The 26,053-nt window shown below is 38.2% G+C and overlaps 2 protein-coding genes across 8 annotated transcripts in view; both read right to left on the bottom strand.

The window, feature by feature from the left end:
• The window catches only part of LOC149179173 (dual specificity protein phosphatase 1-like), a 232,150-nt gene that overhangs the window by 72,399 nt on the left and 133,698 nt on the right, over nt 1-26,053 (bottom strand). The gene's annotated exons all lie outside the window — the stretch shown is intronic.
• The window catches only part of LOC149179174 (uncharacterized), a 29,056-nt gene continuing 26,931 nt past the window's right edge, over nt 23,929-26,053 (bottom strand). The window contains exon 5 of the mRNA XM_089423885.1: nt 23,929-24,144. Within this exon, the coding sequence (XP_089280011.1) occupies nt 23,929-24,144 (216 nt within the window). The remainder of the gene's footprint in view (nt 24,145-26,053) is intronic.

The following is a 26,053-nucleotide window of genomic DNA, read 5'->3' as shown; positions in this document are numbered from 1 at the left end:
ATTATATTAAGTTTTAACCAGGTTACCATGCAATTTCATGTTGCAATTGTGAATAAACATTCTGAAATCTGTGTTAAACTTCTAAGCCTAGCACTTAGTTAATTACTTCCTAGCAGACTACGCAGATCTACTGAATAATAACACGACTAGAGTTTTAACATAAACAAAATAATCAGCGGAAGCAAATTAAATACACTGATCACACAACAATATGCACACAGATTTCTGCCCTTCAAATCAGTTCTTCATCAATAACTCAGAACTTTCATGGGCTCCCTTCCTGGGATAATGGCCCTGTAAGGAAAATACATACAACAATAAACTGGAACTGATCCAGTTGATCAAGCCTTATATCAGTGCTTTCATCTGCTCGGCTGATCTGGATCTCCCTTGCTGTCCCTTGCACCTTTCTCAAACCTAGCACACTCAAATGGAAGTCCTTCTCCACCCAATCATTGAGGTGTCCTCTCAATGTCTTGTGCTCACTCATTGTATTTTTTCCATTGGCCTAGCCTAACTTTTATAAGCTTGAGTTAAGACTGAATCCACAACCCTAACCTCCAAAGCAATGGACAGTTGAGATTAGATTTCATCTCACTTGAGATCGACAGTTAAGATTTATCTAATTCTCTAATGCAAATAACCTTTTCATTTCATTATATTAACTCACTTTTATCTTATAAAAGAAATTACTTTATCATTGAAGTAATTGCTAAGGTTGAAGGTGTATTAGGCGACTTCTGCATGCCTAGACACTTAGGCCTATGCAGAAGTACCTACCTGAGCTACAAGTACAAACATCTACACTCCCTCTTAGCGAGGAAGGTACTTCCTGAAGAGCCACCTAAAACTGGTTGTCCCTCTGATCAAGGCACAATGTCCTTTTTTGAATGTTCTCCCTAAATGTGCTCCTAAGAGCCTCTATATGTTCCTATGCATCCCTCAATGTCTAAACAGGTTTGCCCATCAACCTATATAAGTTGTTCACTCTAACCCCAAAGGTCATTGTTGTGTTTGGGCTAGACTACTTTGGATAAATGAGTATCTACACATTCCTGAGCATGACAACATATCCTCCAAACTCCACCACTAATACTAAGAGAAAGTTCTTCTTCAATCCTAGTATGAATAGCACGTCCTTGGCTTCCAACATCCCTCTTGACTCTAGTTGAAACTTAACAATTCCAACCCCCTTCACTACATAACTCCAAGCTCCACATATAAATCTGAGTCTCTCTCCATCAAATTGCTAAATAGCTCCTACACCTCTGTTATATGGCATGATGCACCACAATCTAGGTACCAAGCACTCCTTGTGATGACGTTGGTAGAGAGACGGGAGACAAATGAGAAATCCTTTTTGAACTTCATTGTAAATTCATCAAGTTGAACCTTTGTTGATGTTGTTATCTGTTGTGACTTATGTTAGTGTCAGTCAGTTCAGCCTGTCACCACTGATCAAATATGCTCTTACAAGGTGTTGTTAGGGTGTCAAGTCAAATTTTTGTCATTTCAGTGAATCTTCAAATAAAAATTTGGTCACTAGTCGTTGTGTCTAGGTCACTGTTGCTCCCTTCACTTACTCATGGTCTTCATCACTCATCATGGTCATTGTCTTCTTCAAGGTATCATATCTTCACTTAAATGTCTTGGGTCATGAAATGGTTAAATTCCTCATTTTAGGTCATACTCTAGGGTTTCACTCCATGTGTCATCATGATACCATATGTCAAGACAAAAACATGTCCATCATGTGATTCAGTGGGTAAAGGGAGTTAACAGCTTAGGGAAAGAAAAATAAAGGTAAAGGTAATGTTTTATTTCAAATAAAACAATGCTTCAATACACTACCTTATCTCATCATTTCTCGTAAGGCCATTTTTACTTCAAAATATGTTTCTGACCAAATGGAGAAGAATTTTCCAAAAGTGAAAGAGGTTTTTGTCAATTATAGTCCAAGGAACAAAAACCTCCTTCAGTTTATGCACAGGTATTATGATTTGAGAGAAATGCGCAAACTACACTTTCTACAGGAGAGTTGTTACACTTCTGGACAGCTTGACTTCAAGACAATTTTTCAGGGATTTGGAACATGTGTTGGCAGTGCTTAAGGACTCTATTGTGTAGTAGACATCCTAAGTTTTCCAATGATACCTTAAGATCGTGCTTTGGATTAGTGGAAGGCATCCAAACATGCTCTGCAATTTGGGGCTGCACTTGTGTCAGAGACACCCTATGTTTTTGGAGTGACCGTGGGAAAATCATTTTTTCTCCCTACTGGAGTATCCAAATTAAATTCTTGAGGAGTCCATCTTGTAGCAGACTTCAAGAGCTTTCCAACGAGCTATCAAGTTCACAATTTGGAGCAGTTTAAGGCCTCCAAAAGTGGGTTGCAAGTTGGCGTTGCGCTTCTGTGAACTGCACTGCGCTTCTGGAGGTGGCACTGTGTTTCCATGAATGGCACTGCGCTTCTGCCAATGGCGCTGCGCTTGGGACAGAGTGGCCCGAAACTTGCCAAAACTCACCCAAACTTCAAATTAAAGCTTGCATTCCTACTTCTTGCTCTTCTAAGCTTATTCACAAGTAAGTATCATCCTTTTGCACATTTTTCCTTTAGCAAAATAAATGCAAATGTGATTTTTCTTCATCTAGGGTTTATGTGAAATTTCAAGCTGCAAAACTAGTGTAAATGATGGGTTTGTTGGTTATGACACTGAAAACTTGTAAATTTGTCACCTCATACATCTACACATGTATAAATCACCCTATCATTCACTAATTAACTCATCTACCCTCAGATTACCTCACTTTTACACAAACCCTAGCTCATACCTATTATTTTGGACAATTTCCTAGCAGGACTATTTTTAAACTCTCCTACTCATCTCTATCTCTCTCATTTCACTCCATTCAAACTCACTAAGTTTTCTACCACCCCTATCCATCTCCCAAAATTCCCCTATCATCATCTCCTTTCCCTAACTCCCTCATTTCATCATTTCCTTCCTTGAGCAAGAAAATAGTCAACTTAAGGCCAAACAGCTCATCATGGAGAAAGAGCAATCCTTGGTGCTGTAGAAAGGAGGTAAAGGTAAAGCACTATTGGAACCTCGTGAACATGATGAACATAAAAAACATGTTAGGAAAAAGAGGCCAAGGACCAAGGGACTCAAAAAGGCATTGAAGGAGGAGAAAGGACATAATCTGCTAGATGAAGACCTAGATATGGAAGACAGAATTGCCTTGGGAGATTAATGAAGATAGAGATTATTGGCTTAGTAAGGTCAATCACCACTTAAAACAACTTCTTGACAAAGCCAATAGGGAAAATCAGCTATTGAGGCACATGGCCCATCATTATCAGACCAGAAACATGATTTGCAACATCAAGCTCAAGCAGTTGAAAAACAAGCTAAAGGAAACCCTAAAGGACAAAAATGAGAGGGATAACTTGGAGATGCTTGCTGAAGCATCAATGAGAGCACGACACACTTCATTTTACACTTCATGACCAATTTGGAGGTTTTCTAAGCATTTTTTGTTTTTTGAGAATTTTGGTGCCAAATTCAAAAATTGGGCTAGTCACAGCAACATAGCGCGCGCTTTTTCCTCAGGGCTCCAAATGACAAGTGGCTTACATTTTTGGAAAGCTAATGACCTCCTCTCAAAACCCATTTCATCATATTTCTCATAAAGGGCTCAAATTTTGAGAAAAATGGGTCAAAAATCATCATTCTGCCACTCTTTTTGACAGGCACTGCGCTTCTGGAGACACCTTCGGAAATGAGTTTTTGAAGGTCTTCCCATGGGTCATTTTCAAAAATTCAAGGTGTTCTTTAAACTAGACAAGCAAGGCTAGTTGACCATTCTCTCAGATTTCAATTTGTACTTCAGGAAGGCACCTAAAAATGGCCTCAAAGTTAGCACTATGTTTCTGCAAATTTTTGAGTTTTTATTTAAAATTTCACTGTGTAATTTCCTAGGTTTTTAGTTTGACTTGGTCAAAATCAAACCCATGACGTAACTTCAGTAGTTCGACGTTTAGATGATGTAATCATGAATAAGTAGACATGATACGTTGTTTTTATGGTTAATTAGGACTCATAAAGGAAGCAAAACTCAAAACAAAGTCTAAGAGGAGTTTGTATTTGACCTTCTCACTCTCACCTATTGGTTGAGACTCGCAGTGTTACTTGGGAGTGGGAGCGAAAGCGAGGAGCGGGAGCAAAAACGGGTGCGGAAGCGACATTTTCAAAAGCTCCTAGTTTGGGAGCGAATCCCAGAGCGTTTTTTATATAATATATATATTTTTTATATTTTTATACATATATGTCAACAAAAACATGTAGAATGATGAATTAGATATAAAAAACATAAAAAAAAAAACATAGATTGAACCATATAACAAAAATCATCTAGAAGTTATAATCTTCATCAACCATGTCCACAAGTTAGTAACATAGTAACATACAACATATTGAGTCATGATTCATCAATCTTAAAGTTTCAAGCTTTCGAAATTCAATAGATAACATTTATCATCATTGATCACCAAAGTTGTACTTGTAAGCTAAGTGTAACCATTACAACAAATAATATCTAACATGAAATGAAATGTTATAAAATGAAATGAAACAACTTTCAACTTTCATGAAGCATCATATTCATAATTCATTACTACTGAGTATAATTGCCAACTTCAAACTTAAATTGTCATATATTGTTTAAAAAAATACCATAATAAATATGAAAGAGTCAATAGTTATAAAAACTACTAGAAACTAAAAAAGACAAGTAAATCTATTATCTATTGCTTATGGCTGGGCCTCTTGCCACAATGAGAAATGTCTAATTTTTTAGTCTTGTTGAAAAATCAGGATCTTTATCATTAATATCACCCTCTAAGCATTAATATCCAGAGGTATCTTTGTCATTACCTTTATATCTGTATAGGGATCTTTGTCATTAATATCACCCTCTAAGCATTAACATAAGATAGAAAAAGCATAGCATGTCAAGTCAAGATTTTGTTTGTGTGATGTGTACATTTTTAGGAGGGTCATGATAGAGGAGTTCGACAACCAATGTCACTAACATCAAGGTACACAGAGGGATTGGTGCTCTTGATTAAACACGAGTTCCATACCCTAATACATGACAAAATTCAATGGAAACAATGCAATCCTGAAATCCTGAAAAACTTATAAGTCTGCTGGATTTTGAATGAAATCTAAAATTCTACTTTTTGCATATGAAATCCAATGAGGTCGGAACCACTCTCAAACATCCTGGGTCATTTCATGGTAATGTTAAAAATTTAAGTAAAATGATGAAAATGAAGATTAAAGAGAATGTCACTTTTACTTTAAGAATTTAACATTACCATGAATCGCATATCAATACTAGGGCCATAGACTTGATCATTAAGCTGCCCCACTAAAAACTTATTTGTTTCTTTGAAAAACAATTGCATTTGGAACATCATTGCAAAAAAAAATTGCAAAAAAGGAAAAACGCTCCCAAAAAGGCAGGGAGCGATTATTTTTTAGGGAGCGCGCTCCCGAAATCGCTCCCGACCCGCTTTCGAGTCGCTCCCGCCCGGAGCGCGGATTGGGAGCGAGATCGGGGGGGGGCCTCCCCCGCAACTATGGTTGAGAGAATCTTGGAAACAGTTCCACCACCTAGGAATTCGACCAATGTTGCACGAAGCGGGGATGAAACGAGGACATTTTTTGGAAGCGGGGACGCGGAAGCGTCATTTTCCAAAAATCTAGGAAGCGAAGTGTCTGCAGAAGCGTCTGCTATATATATATATATATATATATATATATATATATATTATTTTTTTGCATTTATACTCAAAACAAGCATCCCAAATACCAAATTAGTTGTAGAAGACATGAAAACATGCATATTTTTGCATAAATCAAGATAGATATAGCATCCATTGTACATTAATGATTAATTATTCGAGCATCAACCATTTAGATGCATCAACCATCTAGAATCTAGATTCTTCTCCTCTTGTATAGCCTTTGCCTCTACCTCGATTGTCTAGGGATATTAGTCAACATTGCCCAATTTTGATCAAACTACCTAATCCAAGACTTAAAATATGGTAGAAAAAGCTTAACATGCTTGATCGATGATTTTGACTTGATTGAAAGGTAATTTTTGCTAAGGGCGTGACAAAGGAGTTCAACAATTAACACCACCAACACTAAGGTACATATAGGGCTTGGTGCTCTTGATTAAATGCTAATCGCATACCTTCATACTTGATATAATCTAATGAAATGCCACAATCCCATTGATCCTGAATTCCTGAAAACTATTAAGTCTACTGAATTTTGAATAGGATATGAAATTCTATTTTCTCCATATGAAGTCAAATGAGGCTGGAACCACTCTCAAACATCTTGAGTCATTTCATGGTAATGTTAAAAATTTAAGTAAAAGGATGAAAATGAAAAATAAAGGAGAATGTCACTTTTACTCTAAGAATTTAACATTACCATGAGGGAGCATCTGCTATATTTATATTTTTTTTATATTTTTTTATAATTTTTTTCGAAAGCTTGACGCTTCATACGGCCGAAGCGCCGTCCGAAACGCGTTTCGGGCAGACGCTTCCTGAAATTTCCAAGAAGTGCCGAAACGCGTTTCGATTTTTCCGAAGCACGTTTTGGGAGGCACTTCCCCCACGCATCCGTACAGATCGTGTTTCAGGGGTTAGATCCACGGGGGGGAAGTTTTGTGCAACACTGAATTCGACTCCTGAAGGTGGGGAAGCTATTTGATTGAGTCTATATGTATCATTTCTCATTCAAAGAGAGGGGTTGGAATTTTGTAGAGAAGCTTGTTACCTTATGTTCTCTTACAGCTAATACAGGAGCAGTTGCAGCTATATTTCAGGAATACTTGTTCAGTAAGTCTATGGTGTTGTTTTCCTTTCAGATCAACTTCTAATTGATGAAATCATCTCCCTTTTCATGCTTTATCTTCTTCATATGGTTTTCCTTGGAGTTATATAAACAGAATTCTTAAATTTAAGCTTTGTTTATGTGGAAATCATGCTTGTGTTTCTTTTCTTCTAAGACTAATGAATTCATGCTTTTACATGCTCAATATGTTCTCTTAAACTCTCAGACCCATATTACATTGACAACACTTTAAGTTTACCATAACACACCGATATCTAGCTCCTTTTTATACTTGTCACTGCATACTTGAAGCCTTGACCTAATTACCTGCTCTAATCCCTAGTCCAGCAAACCAAAAACCCTAAATTCACAAATACTCAAACAAAATTTGTATATCTCGCCTAAAACCTATTTATTTTCAGTTATTCATTAACAAATCTTTAGAGAGATCCCTCTCTGGTTCAGTAGGGCTAGCTATTGAACTGAAAGTGGTTCGAGGTTCCTTTTTCGATTTCTTCCTCAGCCTAGGAAATTGTAGGGGATAACAACTTCCCCTTCCCCTTCTCTGGAAACTGTGATGCACAGTGTCCACTCTTGTGACAACTAAAGCACTTGATCTTGCTCAAGTTCTTACTCTTCCCTGGCTAAGAGGTTACCTCTTCCAATTATGAAGCTTTTCCTGAGCATAGATTCCTTTGACAAATGGTTCCCATCACTTGGGAAGACCATTAAGTGTCACATTCAGGAGCTCGATATCCTCCACTTTCTCGCCAATGGTTGCAAGTTGATCTTGTGTCTAGGTCATCCTCGTCAAATAACACACAACGTTATTAGACTTTGACATCTAGATGGATCTGAATTTGTTTATCTGCATCATCTTCCTATTGATGTTGTCACTTTGGAACAGGTCCACTAGAGCTTTGAACATCTCCCTAGTTGTCTTCTTCTTTGCCAAGTGAGGAATCATGGGGTCCTTCATGGCATCCATGATGACACGCTAAGCTCTAATGTCCCTTTCATCCATTGCCAATTGTGCTGGAATTGTTGGCGATTGGATCTCCTTATCAACAATCTTCCAAAGGTCATTCTCCTTCAACAATGAGGTTACCCTTGCCTGTTGAGAAATCTAGGGGCAGCTAGATTATGTGATTTCTCTTACTTTGGTAACTGCTTGTGATGTATTTTTGCTTCTCTTGATTAGATTTTTTTTCACCTTAATTGTTATTGTGTTATTTTCATCAAACAACGACTAAACCATAAAGAACAATGAGACAAAAGGACGCAAGTTATAAGCGATCAGCTAGGGCCAAAACCTCTCAACCTGAGAGGAAAACCCACAAAAATTCTTCTCTTTTTATAGAATCTTTAATTGACGAATTCCAAGACCTATGACCCTTGACCAAGACCCCCCAAGACCAAGTCCCTTGACGAGCTTTCCTTATAGCAGTTCCTTAGCACTTATTGCAATTTCGACCTCCAAAAAATTCTTCTGCCTAGCAAATTCTTCTACAACTTCAACCAGCAGATCCTATTGCAACTTCGACCTCTATAGCAAATTCACAATTTCGACCTTTCACAGCTTCGACCTAGCTGCAGCTTCACAGCTTCGATGCAGCGTCACAACTTTGATGCAACCTCACAGCTTTGATGTAGCGTCACAACTTCGATGCAGCTTCACAGCTTCAATGCAGCTTCAAAATTTCATCTTGCCCAGTAGCTACAGAAACCCTAACAAAAGAGAGAGAGAGAGATGCCCAAAACTTCAATCTTGTTCTTCTTCTTCGTCGTCCTTTTCTAGCTTCTATCTTGAGGAGATCGAACTTGCTTGAGAGTGTCTCCAAAATGACGAGTTCCTTCTTATTTATAGACTTTTGAGGGGTATGAATTGTTATCTTTAGGCCGACTTGTCCCATCATGTAGGCCAACTTGATCTTTGCACCACAACGAGGTCTTGGAGGGTCTTTTGACTTTCTGTTGACTCAAATAAATTTTCTTTACAATATGTAACATGCCCAAAAGGATCTTTCATACATACCAATGACTCAATTGACTTGTAGACTCAATGAAAAGCCCTAGAAGCACTGAATGGGTGCTTGACCTTAAAAAATAAATCTCTCTTGAGCATGAAACCCATGCTTCAAGAATAAAAATAATAAATTTATTTTTCTCTTTTCATTAAATACATAAAATCATGATTACATATGTCATTATCAAGACCAAACCTAGTTACATATTTCAACATTGCCTTCTAGGGAAAGAAATTAGATGCTTCATTAAGTTATTGATTTGATTGATTGATTGACGACAGAAACCCTAGCTTCTACAGGACAAGACGACAAAACCCGTTATCTAGCTAGAAACCTAAGAGATGGAAGAACCCGATGATGCCTATCTGTTGCATAACCTCACCTACCCTTGATTTGATAATGAACCACTCTTGCTGTGGGGCTAATGAAATGCTCACCCATGACTACTCACCCTCACCTGCTCACCCAGTAAGGTGCTTATAAATCCTTGAATCTGAGACTAGTTGTTGTCATCTCTAGATTTATAATTAACCTTCTCCAAAGTCCTTATAGTGCCCACAAGGATAATAAATTGTTGCTAGTTTACAAATCCACCTAGATCTCTTGTGGATCTATGTCACAGTCCTTTACCCAAAAAGTTTTGGAATTGGTATGTTTTCCCTTTCATCCTCAAAAAGGTGACCTTTGCCAATCACTATTGGCTACATTGGCATTGTCCTTCGAACCAACTATCAAGCAGCAAAAGAATGATAATAAATTGAAGCGAGGTATTATGGCCCTTATAAGGTGTTGCAAAGAATTACAAGTATGGTGTACAAATTGGAGTTGCCTCCATCTTCACATATACATCTAGTCTTGGATGTTTCTTGCTCAAAGAAGGTAATTGGTGATTAGATCCCAGTCAAAACTATTTTACTAAAGTTTAATGAAGAAGGGAAAATCATATTAGAACCAAAAACAATACTAGAAACAAGGATTAAGCAACTGAGAAATCGAACAATCACTGGGTAACTCATCAAATGGAAAAACCTACTAATGGAAGAAGCAACATGCAAAAATGAGTTGTTCATGCAGAAACACCTAGAGATAGTCATGTTGAGGACAACGCTTGTTTGCAGGCCAACGGCATGTTAAGCCTTATATAAGTCCCATGTTAACCCTAAATGTTGAAAAAAAGGGTAACTAGGCTCGGTATTTGTCAATGTAATTTTGATCTTTGTACTTGTCAAGAAAAAGAATTATTATTTTTATAAATAATATGAATGATTTTCTTGCTCATTCCATAGGTCTAGGAAAGTCAAAGCGTCAAAATTATATTGAAGAGCTCTACTTGAGCATCTCTATAATAAAAATGGGTCAACCTAGTCTCTAGCAGCCCTCCAAATGACAAGTATTAAATTATGTAATAATGGTCAATAATAAATTAGACTTAGGCATTTAACTTTATGTTATATTTTTGCTTTTCTTCTTATTGATCAATCCCATATTCATAAAGTGGATTGACTCGGTGTTAATGTATCCTATATAAGAAAGTGTTTGCTCTCTTATTAAGTACACCAAATACAAAGAACACTTTCGAGTTATTTCTTGGCTTTCTCTATGCTCATATTTTCTTTATATGGTATCAGAGCGAGGTTATCGAGCAACAGAATTGTGAGAGCGTGAAGATTTGAGGGACTGCTGCCGGCAGTGAAGGATAGAGGGATCGCCATCGTAGCACAGTGGAGAACCAAAAGCTTTTTGGGTCAATCAAGTGATTTTTAGGTTTTAAAACTAGTACTACGGAATTCTACGGAACAACAGTAAATTCCTGTGCTGTTATTTTTTTCTGTACAAATAGCTACCATTTTCCAGCCAACAAACAGCCGCCAAGTAGCCGTACGGTCTGTAATTTTTTAAATTGCTTGCTGTAATTTCAGCAATTTTTCTCGAATTGTGACAAATCATATTGTTTTATGGCAGACTGGATCTGCTTGTAACTGACTTGTGAACTAGATTTGCAGATCTGGTGTTTTTAGTGTCTGATCTATTATTTTTCAACGCTTTTGATCAGTTTGGTGGGAGATTTCCCAAATTCGACTTGCAGAGACGGCTTAATTGAACAATATCATGTTGGAAAACAGCCAGAAATTCTCTAGCAAAAACTACAACACATGGAAACAACGGATGCTCGCAATCTTTGAGTATTGTTGCTTGGATGAGGTGGTTCTAAGCAAAACTACCCGACCCACAGTTGCAGGTAAAGATCAGGACAAGTTTGACAGCTATGACAAAGAGGCCATGATGCTTATCAAACTATCAATTACTAATGAGATGCTTCCTGAAGTTCAAACAGGGAAAACTTCAACTGCAGTTTGGATGCATTTGAAAGATCTTCATGAGACATCTGACAAAGGGCGAGCATTCTTTCTGAAGAACATGTTGTTCTCGATCACGATGAGTGAAGGTGCCTCATTGCAGGAGCATTTGCTCAAGATCAAGGACATCCGAGATCAGTTGCTAGCCATTGGTCGGAAGATGGAGGAAGAGGACATGGTGGTTATCACGCTGAAAAGCTTACCACGAGCCTATGAGCATTTCATTGAAACCCTCAACATTACTACTACGAATGTTGACCTGAAGTTCGAAGAGATTTGTAATAAACTCTTACAGCAGGACAGATGGAAGAAATAGTTTGGCAGCAGCACTGAGACAGAGGGTTCTGAGCAAGCCTTTGCAGCTAATTACAAAGGCAAAGGAAACGGGGCCAAGAAGAAAGACCAGCAAAGCAGGGTGGATGGTCCCCAGGGACAGAAGACCATCACTTGTCATTATTGTGGCAAGACAGGCCATGTGAAGAAACACTGCAGGAAAAGGTTGGCTGACCAAAAATCCAACCAGGGAGGGCCTCAGCCAAAGGCTCATGTTGCAGAGCACATCGAGGAGAAGGAATCAACCTTCTATGCCTTCAATGCCACAACCCAAGCAGACCAGTCCAAATCATCTGCTTGGTATATTGATTCTGGAGCATCCCGACATTTCACCAACAGGCAGGATTGGTACACAGAGTTCGGGGCATGCTCATCCAAGGATTCAGTAATATTTGGTGGTGGGGCTGAGTATAAGGTCATTGGTAAAGGACATATTCAGCTTTCCTTTGGAGAAAAAGCATTACTCTTTCTCAATGTCTACTATGTGCCAGGTATGGAACTCAATCTGCTATCAGTTAGTCAAATTATGCGACATTGTCCAAATATAGATATCAACTTTAGCAATCATAAATGCTATATAGTTGACAGGATCACCAAGCGGACTGTTGCTCTTGGTATAGAAGATCATGGTTTGTTCAGGTTGGTAGACATTGGTCAGGTAAAATAACATGCATTGGTAGCCAAATCTGCATCAGATATTGGTACACTATGGCATCTGAGGTATGGGCACCTCAATATGACTTATCTCTCTCAGTTGGCTCAAGAGAAACTAGTCGATGGACTTCTGGATATATCACTGAAGATCCAGGGAGTTTACGAAGCTTGCCAGGTTGGCAAGCAGCATTGATCACCATTTGATGAAGGACAGGCTTGGAGAGCGCAAAGGGTCCTTCAACTAGTTCATGCAAACATTTGTGGACCAATGAACACGTCATCGATCACCAATGCCAGGTATTTTCTGTTGTTTGTTGATGATTTTAGTAGAAAAAAGTGGGTGTATTTTCCCAAATTAAAATTTGAAGTGTTTAATGAATTTCAAAAGTTCATAGTATTAGTAGAAAAAGAGTCAAGTTGTCACATAACCACTCTTAGGTTTGATAATGGTGGAGAATTATGTTCCAAAAAATTCCAAAACTTTTGTACTAAGCATGGCATAAAGAGACAATACACCACACCCTACACTCCACAACAGAATGCAGTAGTTGAAAGAAGAAACCACACCATCACGGAGATGGCCAGATGTATGTTGCAGAACAGGTCTGTTCCACACAGGTTTTGGGCTGAAGTAGTATTCACAGCAGTTTACCTGCTGAATAGATCTCCAACGATGTCGGTAAAGAAGAAGACACCAGAGGAAGCATGGTCTGGTAGAAAGCCTAAAGTGAGTCATCTGAAAGTCTTTGGATCTACTGTGTATACTTGGATTCCAGCTCAGAAAAGAACCAAGTTAGATCCAAAGAGCAAGAAATTGATGCTTATAGGGTACAGTGACACTCACAAGGCTTACAGGTTGGTTGATCCAGCCACTCATCAGGTGATCTTCAGCAGAGATGTTGTTGTTGATGAAGATATTGGACCTTTCCAATCTTCTTCTGAGTCCCGAATTACCAAACACCCAGAGGTACCAACAGATTCAGGTATCAGGCTTCAGGCAGCTCCACCTGAAGGGGGGGAAGATGAGACTCATAGTTCGGTGATTTCTACTCCTGAAAGTCTGATTCGACAGTCAGATGATATTCCTACAGGAAGCCCAAGTCATGGTGGCAATACTGATTTGGGTGGGGAAGATCCCAAGACAAGACCAAAATGGTGGCACAACACCATTGGTGATGTTCGGATAGGAGAAATGATTGAGGGACGATCATCCAGAGGAAAGAGCATACAACAACCATCTATGGTTAACTTTGCTCTTATGGCTAACCTACAAGAAATCTATGAGCCACAACACTTTGAGGAGGCAAAAGGAAGACCTGAATGGGAGAAAGCCATGGCATCTGAACATGAGAGTTTGATGAAAAATCAGACTTGGGATCTCACATCTCTTCCACCAGGGAAGAAACCCATAGGCTGCAAATGGGTCTACAAGGTCAAGTACAAAGCAGATGGTACACTTGACAAACACAAAGCACGATTGGTTGCAAAAGGATTCTCTCAGCGAGAAGGCATCGACTATGAGGAAACCTTTGCTCCCACAGCAAAGATGAGCACCATTCGTCTTGTTCTAGCCATGACAGCACAGTTTGGCTGGAAAGTCCATCAAATGGACACGAAAAGTGCTTCCTCAATGGAGATTTGTAGGAAGAAGTCAACATGCAACAACCACAAGGGTTTCAGGTTTCAGGAAAGGAGCATTTGGTCTGTCGACTGAAGAAGGCTCTATATGGCTTGAAGCAGGCACCTCGAGCGTGGTACATTAAGATGAACAGGGATTCCAGCGGAGTCCTTCAGATTCCAACATGTATGTCCAAAGAGTTGGTAATGATATCATCCTTCTAGTTATATATGTAGATGATATCATTGTCATAGGTAGTGAAGAAAAGGCTATAGAACAAATAAAAAATAATATAAGAAAAGCTTTTGACATGACTGGCCTAGGCCTCCTACGCTACTGTTTAGGTGTAGAAGTCTGGCAAACAGGTAGCAGCATCTTCATATCACAATCAAAATATGCCAAAGGTTTGTTGGATAGATTTAGAATGACAGATTGCAAAATCTCATCTACACCTATGGAGAAAGGGTTGAAACTTTCAGCCCAAACGGACTCTAAGGAAGTTAATGAGTCCATATACAGGCAACTAGTGGGGAGCTTGATATACCTTACAGCCACTAGACCTGACTTATGTTTTGCTGTGAGCTACATTTCCAGGTTCATGACAGCGCCAAAAGTAGAACACTGGACCGCAGCAAAACGAGTTCTGAGATATGTGAAAGGGACACTTGACTTTGGCATTCTGTATAACAGAAGCAAAGAATCCAGGTTGAGTGGATATACAGATTCAGATTGGGCAGGTTCTGTTGATGACAGAAAATCCACTTCTGGATATGTCTTCAGCCTTGGCACAGGTGCAATCACATGGACCAGCAAGAAACAGCATGCAGTAGCCCTTTCCTCAACAGAAGCAGAATATCGAGGAGCAATGAAAGGAGCATGCGAGGCAGTTTGGCTCAGGAGGATGCTTTCAAATATGCATATGCAACAAACCGAGCCCACACACCTCTTCTGCGACAATCAAGGGGTGATGAAACTTGCCAAAAATCTAGTCTTCCACGAGCGATCAAAACATATTGATATACACTGCCATTTTATCAAGCAACTTGTAGAAGATGGATCAATTCAGTTGTAGTACTGTCCCACAGACGATCAAAATGCAGACATTCTTACCAAGCCTTTGGGTCCTGAAAAATATGTGAAGTTCCAGGATAAGCTTGGTGTAGTTAGTAAATTGACCATTAAGGGAGGGTATTAAATTATCTAATAATAGTCAATAATAAATTAGACTTAGCCATTTAACTTTATGTTATATTTTTGCTTTTTGTCTTATTAATCAATCCCACATTCATAAAGTGGATTGACTCAGTGTTAATGTAACCTATATAAAAAAGTGTTTGCTCTCTTACACCGAATACAAAGAACTCTTTCGAGTTATTTCTTGGCTTTCTCTATGCTCATATTTTCTTTATAACAAGCACCATCCTCTCTGTCACATCAGCTTGGAAATCAAATTAAAAGACAGTCATGTCGGCCTAAAAACAATTAGATTCACTCATGACGGCTCAATAAATAGACACAACACTTCGCAATGTAATGTCGGCTTATTTATGGAGACGTGACTACTATAAATTCCCCGTTGGGGTAACGGCAGGAAACACAACTTCGGACAGCATAGTCTCCAACTTCGAATGGGTACAGGGAGAACAGAGTCTCGGATATCTCAGTGGACAATTTAACCTTCTCGGTGATATCAGTCTCAGCCTAAATGTGATAATAAAGCTCTCAGTGCAAGGAGAACGCAGTCACAAAGTCTTAGCACAGGATGAAGATAGTCATGATTTCTGTAATGAAGATGATCTCAGATTACACAATAGTACACACAACCTCAACATGATCATGGTAAAATGATCTCATAGTAATGATATCACTGTCTCGGCATACTGAATGGAGTCACTGTCTTGACAAGAAGGATTACAGTGATCTCACTGTGACAAGAAGAAGCTCAGTGATCACACAGTAATGCTTTCTTAGCATACTGAACTCAATCATGATCTCGGTCTCAGGAAAGAAGCAGCAAGGATATCAGCGAAGGGGCAGCAATGGTGTGCAACAATGATTTCCTTAGTGAAGCAGCAGTAATGATGAAGAACTCAGCAGTGACAAAAGAGAGGATTGGTGTCTTGGTCTTGGAATGGCATAGTAAGTCATAAGTCAAGGGTCATGGTCTTGGTGTTCGTCAATTGGAATCTCTATAAGAAGAATTATGTGCGGGTTTTCCTCTCCAAGAGGGAGAGGTTTTGGCCCTGGCAGAATGCCAACTTATTGTGTTCTTGTCTCTTTTCTTTTGGTAGCTATTTGATGAAATATGAAACACACACTCTAATAATGTAAAGAAGAAGATTGTGCTAACAAGAAAATGAAAATGCCTCACAAATAGTTATCAAGACAAGAAGAATCACATTAATCCCACTTGCCCTAGATTCTTCAACATGGTATCAGAGCTAAGGTGTTGAAGTCAAATGAAGGGCAGCAAAAGAGACATACAAGGATCTGTCTTCAAGGACATCAAAGCAAGTTGAAAGGATTAAAGGAGCAAGTATACAACAAGCAGGTCTACAACAGTCATGGAGTATCAACTTCAGTAATTACAGTCATGCACTCAACTCATGCTCAGTTTGATGGAGTATATCAGTGATCCTCACTTCTTGATCACTGAACTTTCTCCATGCCATAAAAGATAGTCTCAGGTGTATATATATATATATATATATAGATATTGCAAAAGTAATCCAAGGAATACCAATCACAATCCATGATTACATCATTGTCTCAATATAGTCATTACATTGAAGCAGTTTCGGTGATGAGACAGTCCATCTATACAGTGCCACCCACAGTTTAGTTATGTTATTCATTGACAAGTTTGGGCTCTCAATACATTGCCTCTCTACACAACGCACATAGACATCACTGTGCAGTGCCATATCAATATACTTGTCACAGTCTCGAATTTTGTCTATGATTATGATCTCAATAGCATGGTGCTCGGATCAGAACATAGTATCACTAACATGTCAACAATATGTTGAAGTAAAAAGTACCTTAAAATGATTTGGGAAGGTCGTGAAGCAGTCTCGGTGATGTCAAGACCACTGATGTCATGGTGCTAGAAGGCCTCAAAGGAAGTCATGATGAAAGGATACTAATGATGGGTAGCTCAAGCAAAAGAAGCATCAAGGTGAAGATCTCCTCTTCACACACCAAGTAAGTATCTTTCAATTTTATAATCAGATTTGGTTAAATGATTTCATGATTGCAAGGGGATTTATAAATCGGTTAGATAATTGCAAGTCCTTGCATAGAATAAGGAGGATTGTCATAATCCTCATAGAAAAGAGAAATCATTGATATCCATGAAAAGGTCTATGAAGGTCAAGCATTGTTTGAATCCATCAAGAGATTCATAGGATTCATACAATATCACTCAAGAGTCAAAAGTCCTCTCATACATAAATAGCAGAAGAGGAGACATAAAGAGAGATATATGAAATGCTAGATATACTTTCGGAAATTAAAGTAAAGAAGGTCACTTAGACCTATACAATAGTAAAGGTATCAAAGAATGAAGGAATAACTTCATGAAGATCTAGGAAAGATGATAAGAAAGTAGTCATCATTGATGAGCGAGGTAACAAATATCAATGAACAAAGAAGGTTACCTCACCCAGCAATTTGTGGTCTCTATGCTAGATAGAGAAAGACAAGTTGCAGTCTATAGTATTAAAGGATAAAAGAATTCAACCTTGTGCAGAAAGGAAAGGCAAGGTTGGTCCTCGAGCAAAGACAAAAATAAGTATAGTTAAGATTCAATGCTATAGATTATTTTGGAAGCTCATATCACTGAAAGATGGAGGAAGCTGAAGAAAAGGGCCAAGGAAAGAGGGAGTAACAAATCTCTCCTATGGGTAAGATAGTATCCCTCACAAAAGGGCCCTATCATAAGCTCTTAAATCTTGTGTTATAAATGACAAATTCAATGATAATAAGATGCATCATGGCATCATGGAAGCATTAGAAACAAGAGCTCATAACATCTCCATAAAGATAATGAAGGACAAAAATCCATGGCAAACAACATGTAGGATATATAGCTCTTGGGAGCCTCAATGGACATTGAAGGAAAGAAAGAAGTCATCTAAGGCTCATCATACATCAAGTCAAAAAGGAAGCATCTGCCAGTTGGGGATATACAAGATTCTCAAAATTCTCTGACGGAATCCTCATCACAAGGTTCACTAATCTAGAGAGGAAGCAAGTGTTTCAACAAGAACTCCAATGTATGGAGTCCATGAGATGATGATATGACATGAAGCAGATCAAGGGATTGAAGATCTTTTCAATCAAGGAAGTTGTTGGAAGAAGCCTCGATGACTTGAAGGTAAAATAAGGTATATATGCTTGTGTTTAATATTATAATGTCATGTCATATGGTTGCAGGTAATATGGATCTTTGCTTCTATCTTAAGAAGCATGATCAAGAGAAAAAGGATCTCTTCCTCTGAAAAGATGCAGGAAGGCATAAGTCACACTAGATAAAATCAACATAATATGTCCTCATATGAAGTATGAGGTGATTGACTACAATAAAGAAACTCTGATTGAAAGCTATGAAATGTGTGAGGAAGGAAGAGATCATGAGATATGCAACCATGATGAAGGCAATCAACATCCAAAAGACCAAGAAGATTTGACTAGGAAATCTCCCAGAAAGATATGAAGACTCTGATGAAAATCTGAAAAGAATGAAGACCCTTGATAATGGATATCTTTGGGAGATGTGTCAACATGTATGTTGGATGTTGATACCTACATAAAGATGTCATGATGAAGAGCCATCTCGTAAGGTATGATTTGATGTAATATGATGTTTTGATTTCTTGAATAATATCTGGATAATGCAGGGCTACTCGAACAAGACTTGTAAGTACAAGTGCAACCAACATTCATGCGATGGATGGAAACTCCTGAAAGAAGCATGGAGAGAAAAGAAGTAGCCATATGAAGAAGGTTCCAGATATGTACCAAGAAGGCCACTTTCCATGAAGAAAGGAATGACATGATGGAATAAGAAGGAAAGTGATCGATGGTTGTTGCCCTACAAGGAAGAAGCTCAACTAAATTTCATGACATCAAGGAGAGAAGTTGATCAAGCAGCTAAAGGACCCACAAAGAAAAAAAAATGATATATAGAAGAGTCCCTAGCTAAGAGGGAGCTCTGACAGGTCCTTGATCAAGAGGGAGTTTGAATTAAGATCACCCCTGATTAGAAAGGGGTGACAATTGTGTTTTTTCCATGTCATGTGTCATGCACTAGACCAGGACTAACAACCGTAAGTCTAGATGAAGGCCATGAATGGAAATGTAGACACATGATAGACACATCATTCTTGTCTTCACCTAGGAAGAAAGAATGGAGGGTTGGGTAATCATCTAGCATCCGATACTCTTTGAGGATGTGTAGGGCATCCAAGATAAGAGTAGGCAAGAGGACCGATATTCTTTGAGGGCTGGGAACCTAAGATAAGAATAGTCCTAGAAGGTCATACTCAGTGAACACCCGGGTGGGTATGTACCTTGAGAGACAATGATGAAGGTGTCTATAAATCATTGGTCACACCAGCATTGTAGCTCATGGTCTCGTAAAGAGATGGAATTGTTAGTCAAGGCCTTGCACTATGACAATGCCGATTGATATGAGGCTATACAGATGGAATTACCAATCCGATTCTTCTTATGAGAAACTCTTCAGATTGAGAATAACCAAGTACCATTGTAAATACCTCCCTAGTTAAGAGGGAGTGTTGAAGAAAAGGGTAACTAGGTTTCGTTATTTGTCAATGTAATTTTGATCTTTGTACTTGTCAAGAAAAAGAATTATTATCTTTATAAATAATATGAATGAGTTTCTTGCTCATTCCATAGGTCTAGGAAAGTCAAAAAGTCAAAAATATATTGAAGAGCTCTACTTGAGCATCTATGTAATAAAAATGGGTCAACCTAGTCTCTAGCAACCCTCCAAATGACAAGCACCATCCTCTTTGTCACATCGGCTTGGAAATCAAATTAAAAGACAGTCATGTTGGCCTAAAAAGAATTAGATTCACTCATGTCGGCTCAATAAATAGACACAACACTTCGCAATGTAATGTCGGCTTATTTATGGAGACGTGACTACTATAAATACCCGCTGGGGTCACAGCAAGGAACACAACTTCGGATCACTCTGAAACTTTGGACAGCACAGTCTGCAACTTCGAATGGGTGCAAGAAGAATAGAGTCTCAGATATCTCAATGGACAGCGTAACCTTCTCGGTGATATCAGTCTCAACTTAAATATGATAATAAAGCTCTTGGTGCAAGGAGAACGCAGTCACAAAGTCTTAGCACAAGATGAAGACAGTCATGATTTCGGTAATGAAGATGATCTTAGATTACACAATAGTACACACAGCCTCAACATGATCATGGTTAAATGATCTCATAGTAATGATATCACTGTCTTGGCATACTGAATGGAGTCACTGTCTTGACAAGAAGGATTACAGTGAACTCACTGTGACAAGAAGAAGCTCAGTGATCACACAGTAATGCTTTCTTAGCATACTGAACTCAATCATGATCTTGGTCTCAGGAAAGAAGCAGCAAAGGGGTTGCAATGGTGTGCAACAATGATTTCCTCAGTGAAGCAACAGTAATGATGAAGAACTCAGCAATGACAAAAGAGAGGATTGGTGTCTTGGTCTTGGAATGGCATAGTATGTCAAGGGTCATGGTCTTGGTGTTCATCAATTGGAATCTCTATAAGAAGAATTATGTGCGGGTTTTCCTCTCGAAGAGGGAGAGGTTTTGGCCCTGGCAAATGCCAACTTATTTTGTTCTTGTCTCTTTTCTTTTGGTAGCTATTTGATGAAATATGAAACACACACTCTAATAATGTAAAGAAGAAGATTGTGCTAACAAGAAAATGAAAATGCCTCACAAAAAGTTATCAAGACAAGAAGAATAACATTATTCCCACTTGCCCTAGATTCTTCAACATTAAAAACCCTTATTAATCCCTAGATATTGAGTGATTGCATTGTTATTGTTATATTGTTATGTATCGTCTTGTACTTGTATCCATGGTAAAAGGATGTTTCCCCCTCAAACAAAATTGTAATTATTGGTTTCTTATCATTTTTAAGGCACGTGGTCCATAACAAATGTTGTGTTATATGTCCTAATCCTACTAACTCTAATGTTGGAAGTGTTAACCCTAGTAGCACTTCTTACTACTAAGGGTTTAAGGTCCAATGATACTCAATCACATTGGTCCAATTCTAGACCCTTCATGGCTTAATTTTCGATCAAAGGACCTTATATATTCAGTTTCATCATTTTTCAGGAAACCGCTAATTTGGGCAGTTCTATTTTTTCGATATTCAAACCACCAAGGAACCACAAATTAGATTTCACTGCTTCAACTTGGTGAAACAGCAAGTCCAATGGGACCATTTTCACTTAGATCTAGAATGGCACTTTTTCCTCTGCTTTTGTGCCTTTTTTCTTTTTTGTTATTATGGCCACTATGTCATTTGGCCAAAAGTTGTACAAGGGCAAAGTAAATAAGCATAACGGAAGTGTACGTGATGTTGAGGTAGGATTGTCTTTCTTCTCTATGAGAGTGGCTCCTTCATTATCCTTCACCAACTCCCTCTTGGAGTTTACTCTTCTTGCAATACTCTATATCTTGATGATCCTTGTTGACCACTACCGGTCAACTGCCCATAGCAGTACACCCCCTTTTCTTTCCAAAAAGGGTAGCGCTTGATCGACATGTCCGTGCCATTCTGCAGTCATCGACAGCTTGATCAATCTGTGTTGTAAACCCAGTCTGCATGTATAAATTGTAAATAATCTTAGCAGATATGAGTCATGTATGTAAATTGCCTAGGTGGACCTAATTTTCTAAGTGATAATCTACGTTCCGGAAGGTTTTTCGTCTCACCGATCCATGATCGGCAGAGTTTTCCTTCAGCCTAACCCCAAAGCCGGGATGGATTTTGTCATTAGAATCTTAGGAGAATCCTAGTGTGTTAATCTGCTAGATTATAGTTGTGTCGCAGAACTGGGTGATTTATGAGGGTCTATGTCAAATGGGTTTTCCCCCTTGAGATGTAAAATTGTAAAAGTCATGATGTAAAGTGTCTTGAGGGTTGGAAAATGTTTTAAATCCCCTCATGAATCCTAAGTCCTAGGTCCTAGGTGATTTTTCCAAAGGCTAAGTTCGAGGATCCATTTAAAAATGAATTAAAAATTAAAAAATTAAAAATAAATAAATAAATAACTGAAAAATAAAATTAAAAAAATAAATAAATAAATAAAATAAAAAATAAAAAATAAAAATAATAATAAAAAATAAAAAATTATAAAATAAAGCAAAAACCCTAAAAAATAATAAAATAATAATATTTTGAGTAAATACATGCAAAATTTCATTTTTTAATGAATTAACAAATTCGACGAATGAGATTAAGAGATGTCTTGATCCTCATCGACGGTCGAGATCATTTCGACATGGATCAATCGAACTAGCCGTTGGGATCATTTCCTTTAAATAGGGTGCTAGGGGTCATTTGAGAGAAGATTCGATCTGTGAGTCTTGTGCTGAAGAAGCTCTCTTGTAATTCATTTTTTTTGTGCAATAAAGAAGACTTTGGGTTTAAAAATCTTGCTGGTGTTACTCTTCTGAAAATGCTGTAAGATTGTTCTATTTGTTCTGCATAATTTTATTTTCAGCCATTAATGATAGCTTAATGAAGATTGATCTAGGCACAGGTATCTTGTCTGATCCTTGGGGTTTGAATGATAGTTTAGATTCTGAAATATATTGGCAAGTATCTCCATTTGATCGGGGTTTCACTATTGTTTTCTCCTTCTATGTTGATGGTTGAATTTACGCTGTGCAGGAAATCCTTTTTTTTCAGATTACCGGGCGTTAGGGGAAGTTTTCGGCTGAACCAGCCAACTCATGGGTTGTGTTTTCTGAAAGAGCCCAGCCAGTTCTTGATCCCGGGCTTACCATTCGAAATTTTTTTTTATGAATGCATGCAGGGTTTTCTGAAGCATTTTACATTTAAATTAAATTCTGATAGTATTACTGTGATTATTGATAAATCTGGCTACCAAAGAGCCTTAGATCTGTAAATACTGTAATTATTTAGTTGGGTTTAGGGTTTTGTCTCTAGCATATTTTATTTCTGGGTTTTCTGTTATTGTAGGTTGCAGGTACAAGTTTTGAAAGTTTTGCAGGGTCACTGTTTCGCTGTCCATGGGTTTTTCAGATCTGGAAAATTTTCACATCAGTTTCATTTGATAATCAACTCCTGAGTTCTCACTATCAGATCATCATTCAGCAAACTCAAACCAGCGCAGCTGAGCCTCTCTACCAGGCTGCCAACTGCCTCACGTCTATCCCATTTGCTACGGAATCTGCCATTCAAACCCTTTTCCTCTCCAGGCCCTCACCCGCAGCCTATTTCGCCAGCAAACGCAGTCCTTCCACGCTCAGGTTTCGCTCCGCCGTCAAGAAGTCTCCAGACTTGCATTTTCACACCCGTGGCTCATTTGACATATACATCCAGATTCCTGATTGAAGCGCGAACACATGGGTTGTTGTTTATTGCAACTAACAACCGTGTTGAAAGAGGGATGAAAGGAATCTAAGGGTGTGGGGAAAAAAGAAAAAGGTAGCGACCAGATCGGCACGCAGCACGACTCGATCAACGGACGCTTCTGTAGGGAAAGCCCTCGGTTCGCATAAAAAGATATACATTGTTCGCTTGTTTTTCTCGGTTTCTGTTTGTTTTTTGGAGGAAGTTCCGGGATCGATCCCACGGGGCCGCCGCGGAGTCATAATATGTCGGCGTCTTTATCATCAAACGGAACAAGGTAGAGGAGGAGAACTGGGATTCAAGGAATTAAAGTCGTGTAGTGGTTGGATTGTCATCCATTATCAGCCTGCAGCTCGATCCCTTCAAGCGTAATCTCCCTCATCACAATATTTGCCATCGTTGCTCTCTGTCGCCGTCAAATAACCTGCAAAGAGAAACGCATATACGCGCCAGAACGATTCAGCCACTAAGCGTTGCTGCAAAAGCACAAAACTCATCCGCCATTGGAATTTTCTGCAAGAGATCGTGCGTATCTCCACCTGCCGTCGAAGACCCTCAGGATTTTCATCTTCCGCCATCTGCAAGTGCAACAGCAAACAAATTTCCGATTTCAAATTATTCCTGTGGTAAATGCATCATGCGTCGAGGTATAATCAGTGCGTAGAGTTAGATTTGGTATAGGGTTTCGATTTTTTTGGTGTTAGTTTAGTTCTTTGCGTTTCTTTTAATTTCATAGCGTAAGTGCCTTTCTATGATTTGTTTTCCCTCTATAAAAATTTAAAATGAAATTCGATATGCTTTCGATTTTTGATTTGTATTAAATTTTCATTTTTTTTTATTTTTTAATTTATGTTCTTTGGCTTAGATTATGTATATATGTTTTAGGTTTGAGATTAGAATAGACCTTTTGTTTTCAATAGTTTTGTTTTAGTTTAGGAATTAAATTTTTTTATTTAGCTTAGTTTAATAATTTAAATTTTATTATTTGTTAAGCTTTAGATTTATTTTAAATAGTTTTAACTTTTTTAGATTTTATTAATTAAAAATCATAAAAAATATATATAAAATAGAAAATTTAAAAAAAAAAAAAAAAAAAATTCCCTTTTTGGTTTAATTCATTTTTTAGATTTAAAGTTTTATTTAAAAAAAAAAAAAAAAAAAAAAAAAAAAAAAAAAATTGTGGAAAATTTTTGCCAGATTCATCATATCTTTTCTGCTAAGGCCAAAATTTTCGATGTGGAATTAATGTCTATCTTTGTGGGATTTAGCATGCTTGGATCATCATAAATGTGATACCTGGTTAGCGTTTAAAATCGAATTTCATCTTTTGAAGCTTTAATCGCTGGATCATCGTTTAAGCATCTTCTCTCGTTTTGGTAGTCATTGTGGTTTTACTGGATATCTTGCATCGTTCAAGTTATTGGATGGTAAATGATTGTTAATGATTTCATCTTTCCGCAGCATTTGATAGATAATTGTTCAGCCATCAATCCCATAAGGCACTGGTCTTTTAACTTAGCAAAAACCATTTAGTGCTTGTTCCTTCGTGTCTCCCAACCCAACTGGTCGACAGTTGGTCTTCATCACCTCATAGGGTCTACCCCCCTTAGCCGCGGGAGACAGGCTTAAACGGAGAGATCGGGGATCAGAGTGACAGCCCCCGGTCTGAGCGTTGTCGTGTCAATCTGTGCGACAACAATCCTTAAGAAGGATCTTCTTTCCTTGAACATATCCAAGAGGTTAGTGAAAGAATCATTCAAATATTCATGCAGCAAAAATAAACAATAGTTTAAAAATGATAAATCCAAATAAGAGCAGTGTCATAAAAAAATAACACAAGCCTTGAAAATACTTATCTTTAACGAGAATTAAAAGAAGTTATCAGCTCCCTCTTGATCTGGTTCCCTCTTAGCCATGAGGCACCTTTGTTTAACAACCATATGTCAATGTCAACTTCAGAGGAAATGTGTCCTCTTGAATACCATATGTATCCTCATTCCAGATCCTTCCAAGCCCAATGATCAATGTATAGGATGATTACTAGATTTGCATCATACCATTTCCTATTGGGTAGGAGACAAGTTCAACTAGGGTTTCTCTAAATCTGTCATAGGTACTTGAATAATTGGATGGATTTTTACAGATCATATCATGAACAATTTTGAAGCATACCAGGCATTTTCCATATCAAGGCCACTCCTAAGGTTTCTCTCAAACCCTAGCTTATATCTACAAGAAAAAAGGCTTCCTAGGGTTTCCTTCAAACCCTAGCATTCTTTTAGGTCTCCACCATCTTCATCTCTTTCACTCTTGTCATATCCATTGGTTTCTTCAGAGGGGTGATCTCAATGAGTTTTCTTCAGCCTAGTCCTGATACCATGTTAATTTTTAGGGCTAGATTATTCTTTGTAGTAAATAATTGCATTTATAAACTCTTTCAACATTATGCATTACATTCACCCCATCACATCATATTATCGTCAACAA

This window comes from Pinus tabuliformis, chromosome 4_1, assembly GCF_031772625.1.
Source record: "Pinus tabuliformis cultivar Carrire ecotype Pingquan chromosome 4_1, CPIR1, whole genome shotgun sequence".
NCBI classification, from domain to species: domain Eukaryota; kingdom Viridiplantae; phylum Streptophyta; class Pinopsida; order Pinales; family Pinaceae; genus Pinus; species Pinus tabuliformis.
The sequence above is the reverse complement of the archived record's forward strand: the minus strand, read 5'-3'. Positions and strand labels throughout refer to the sequence as shown.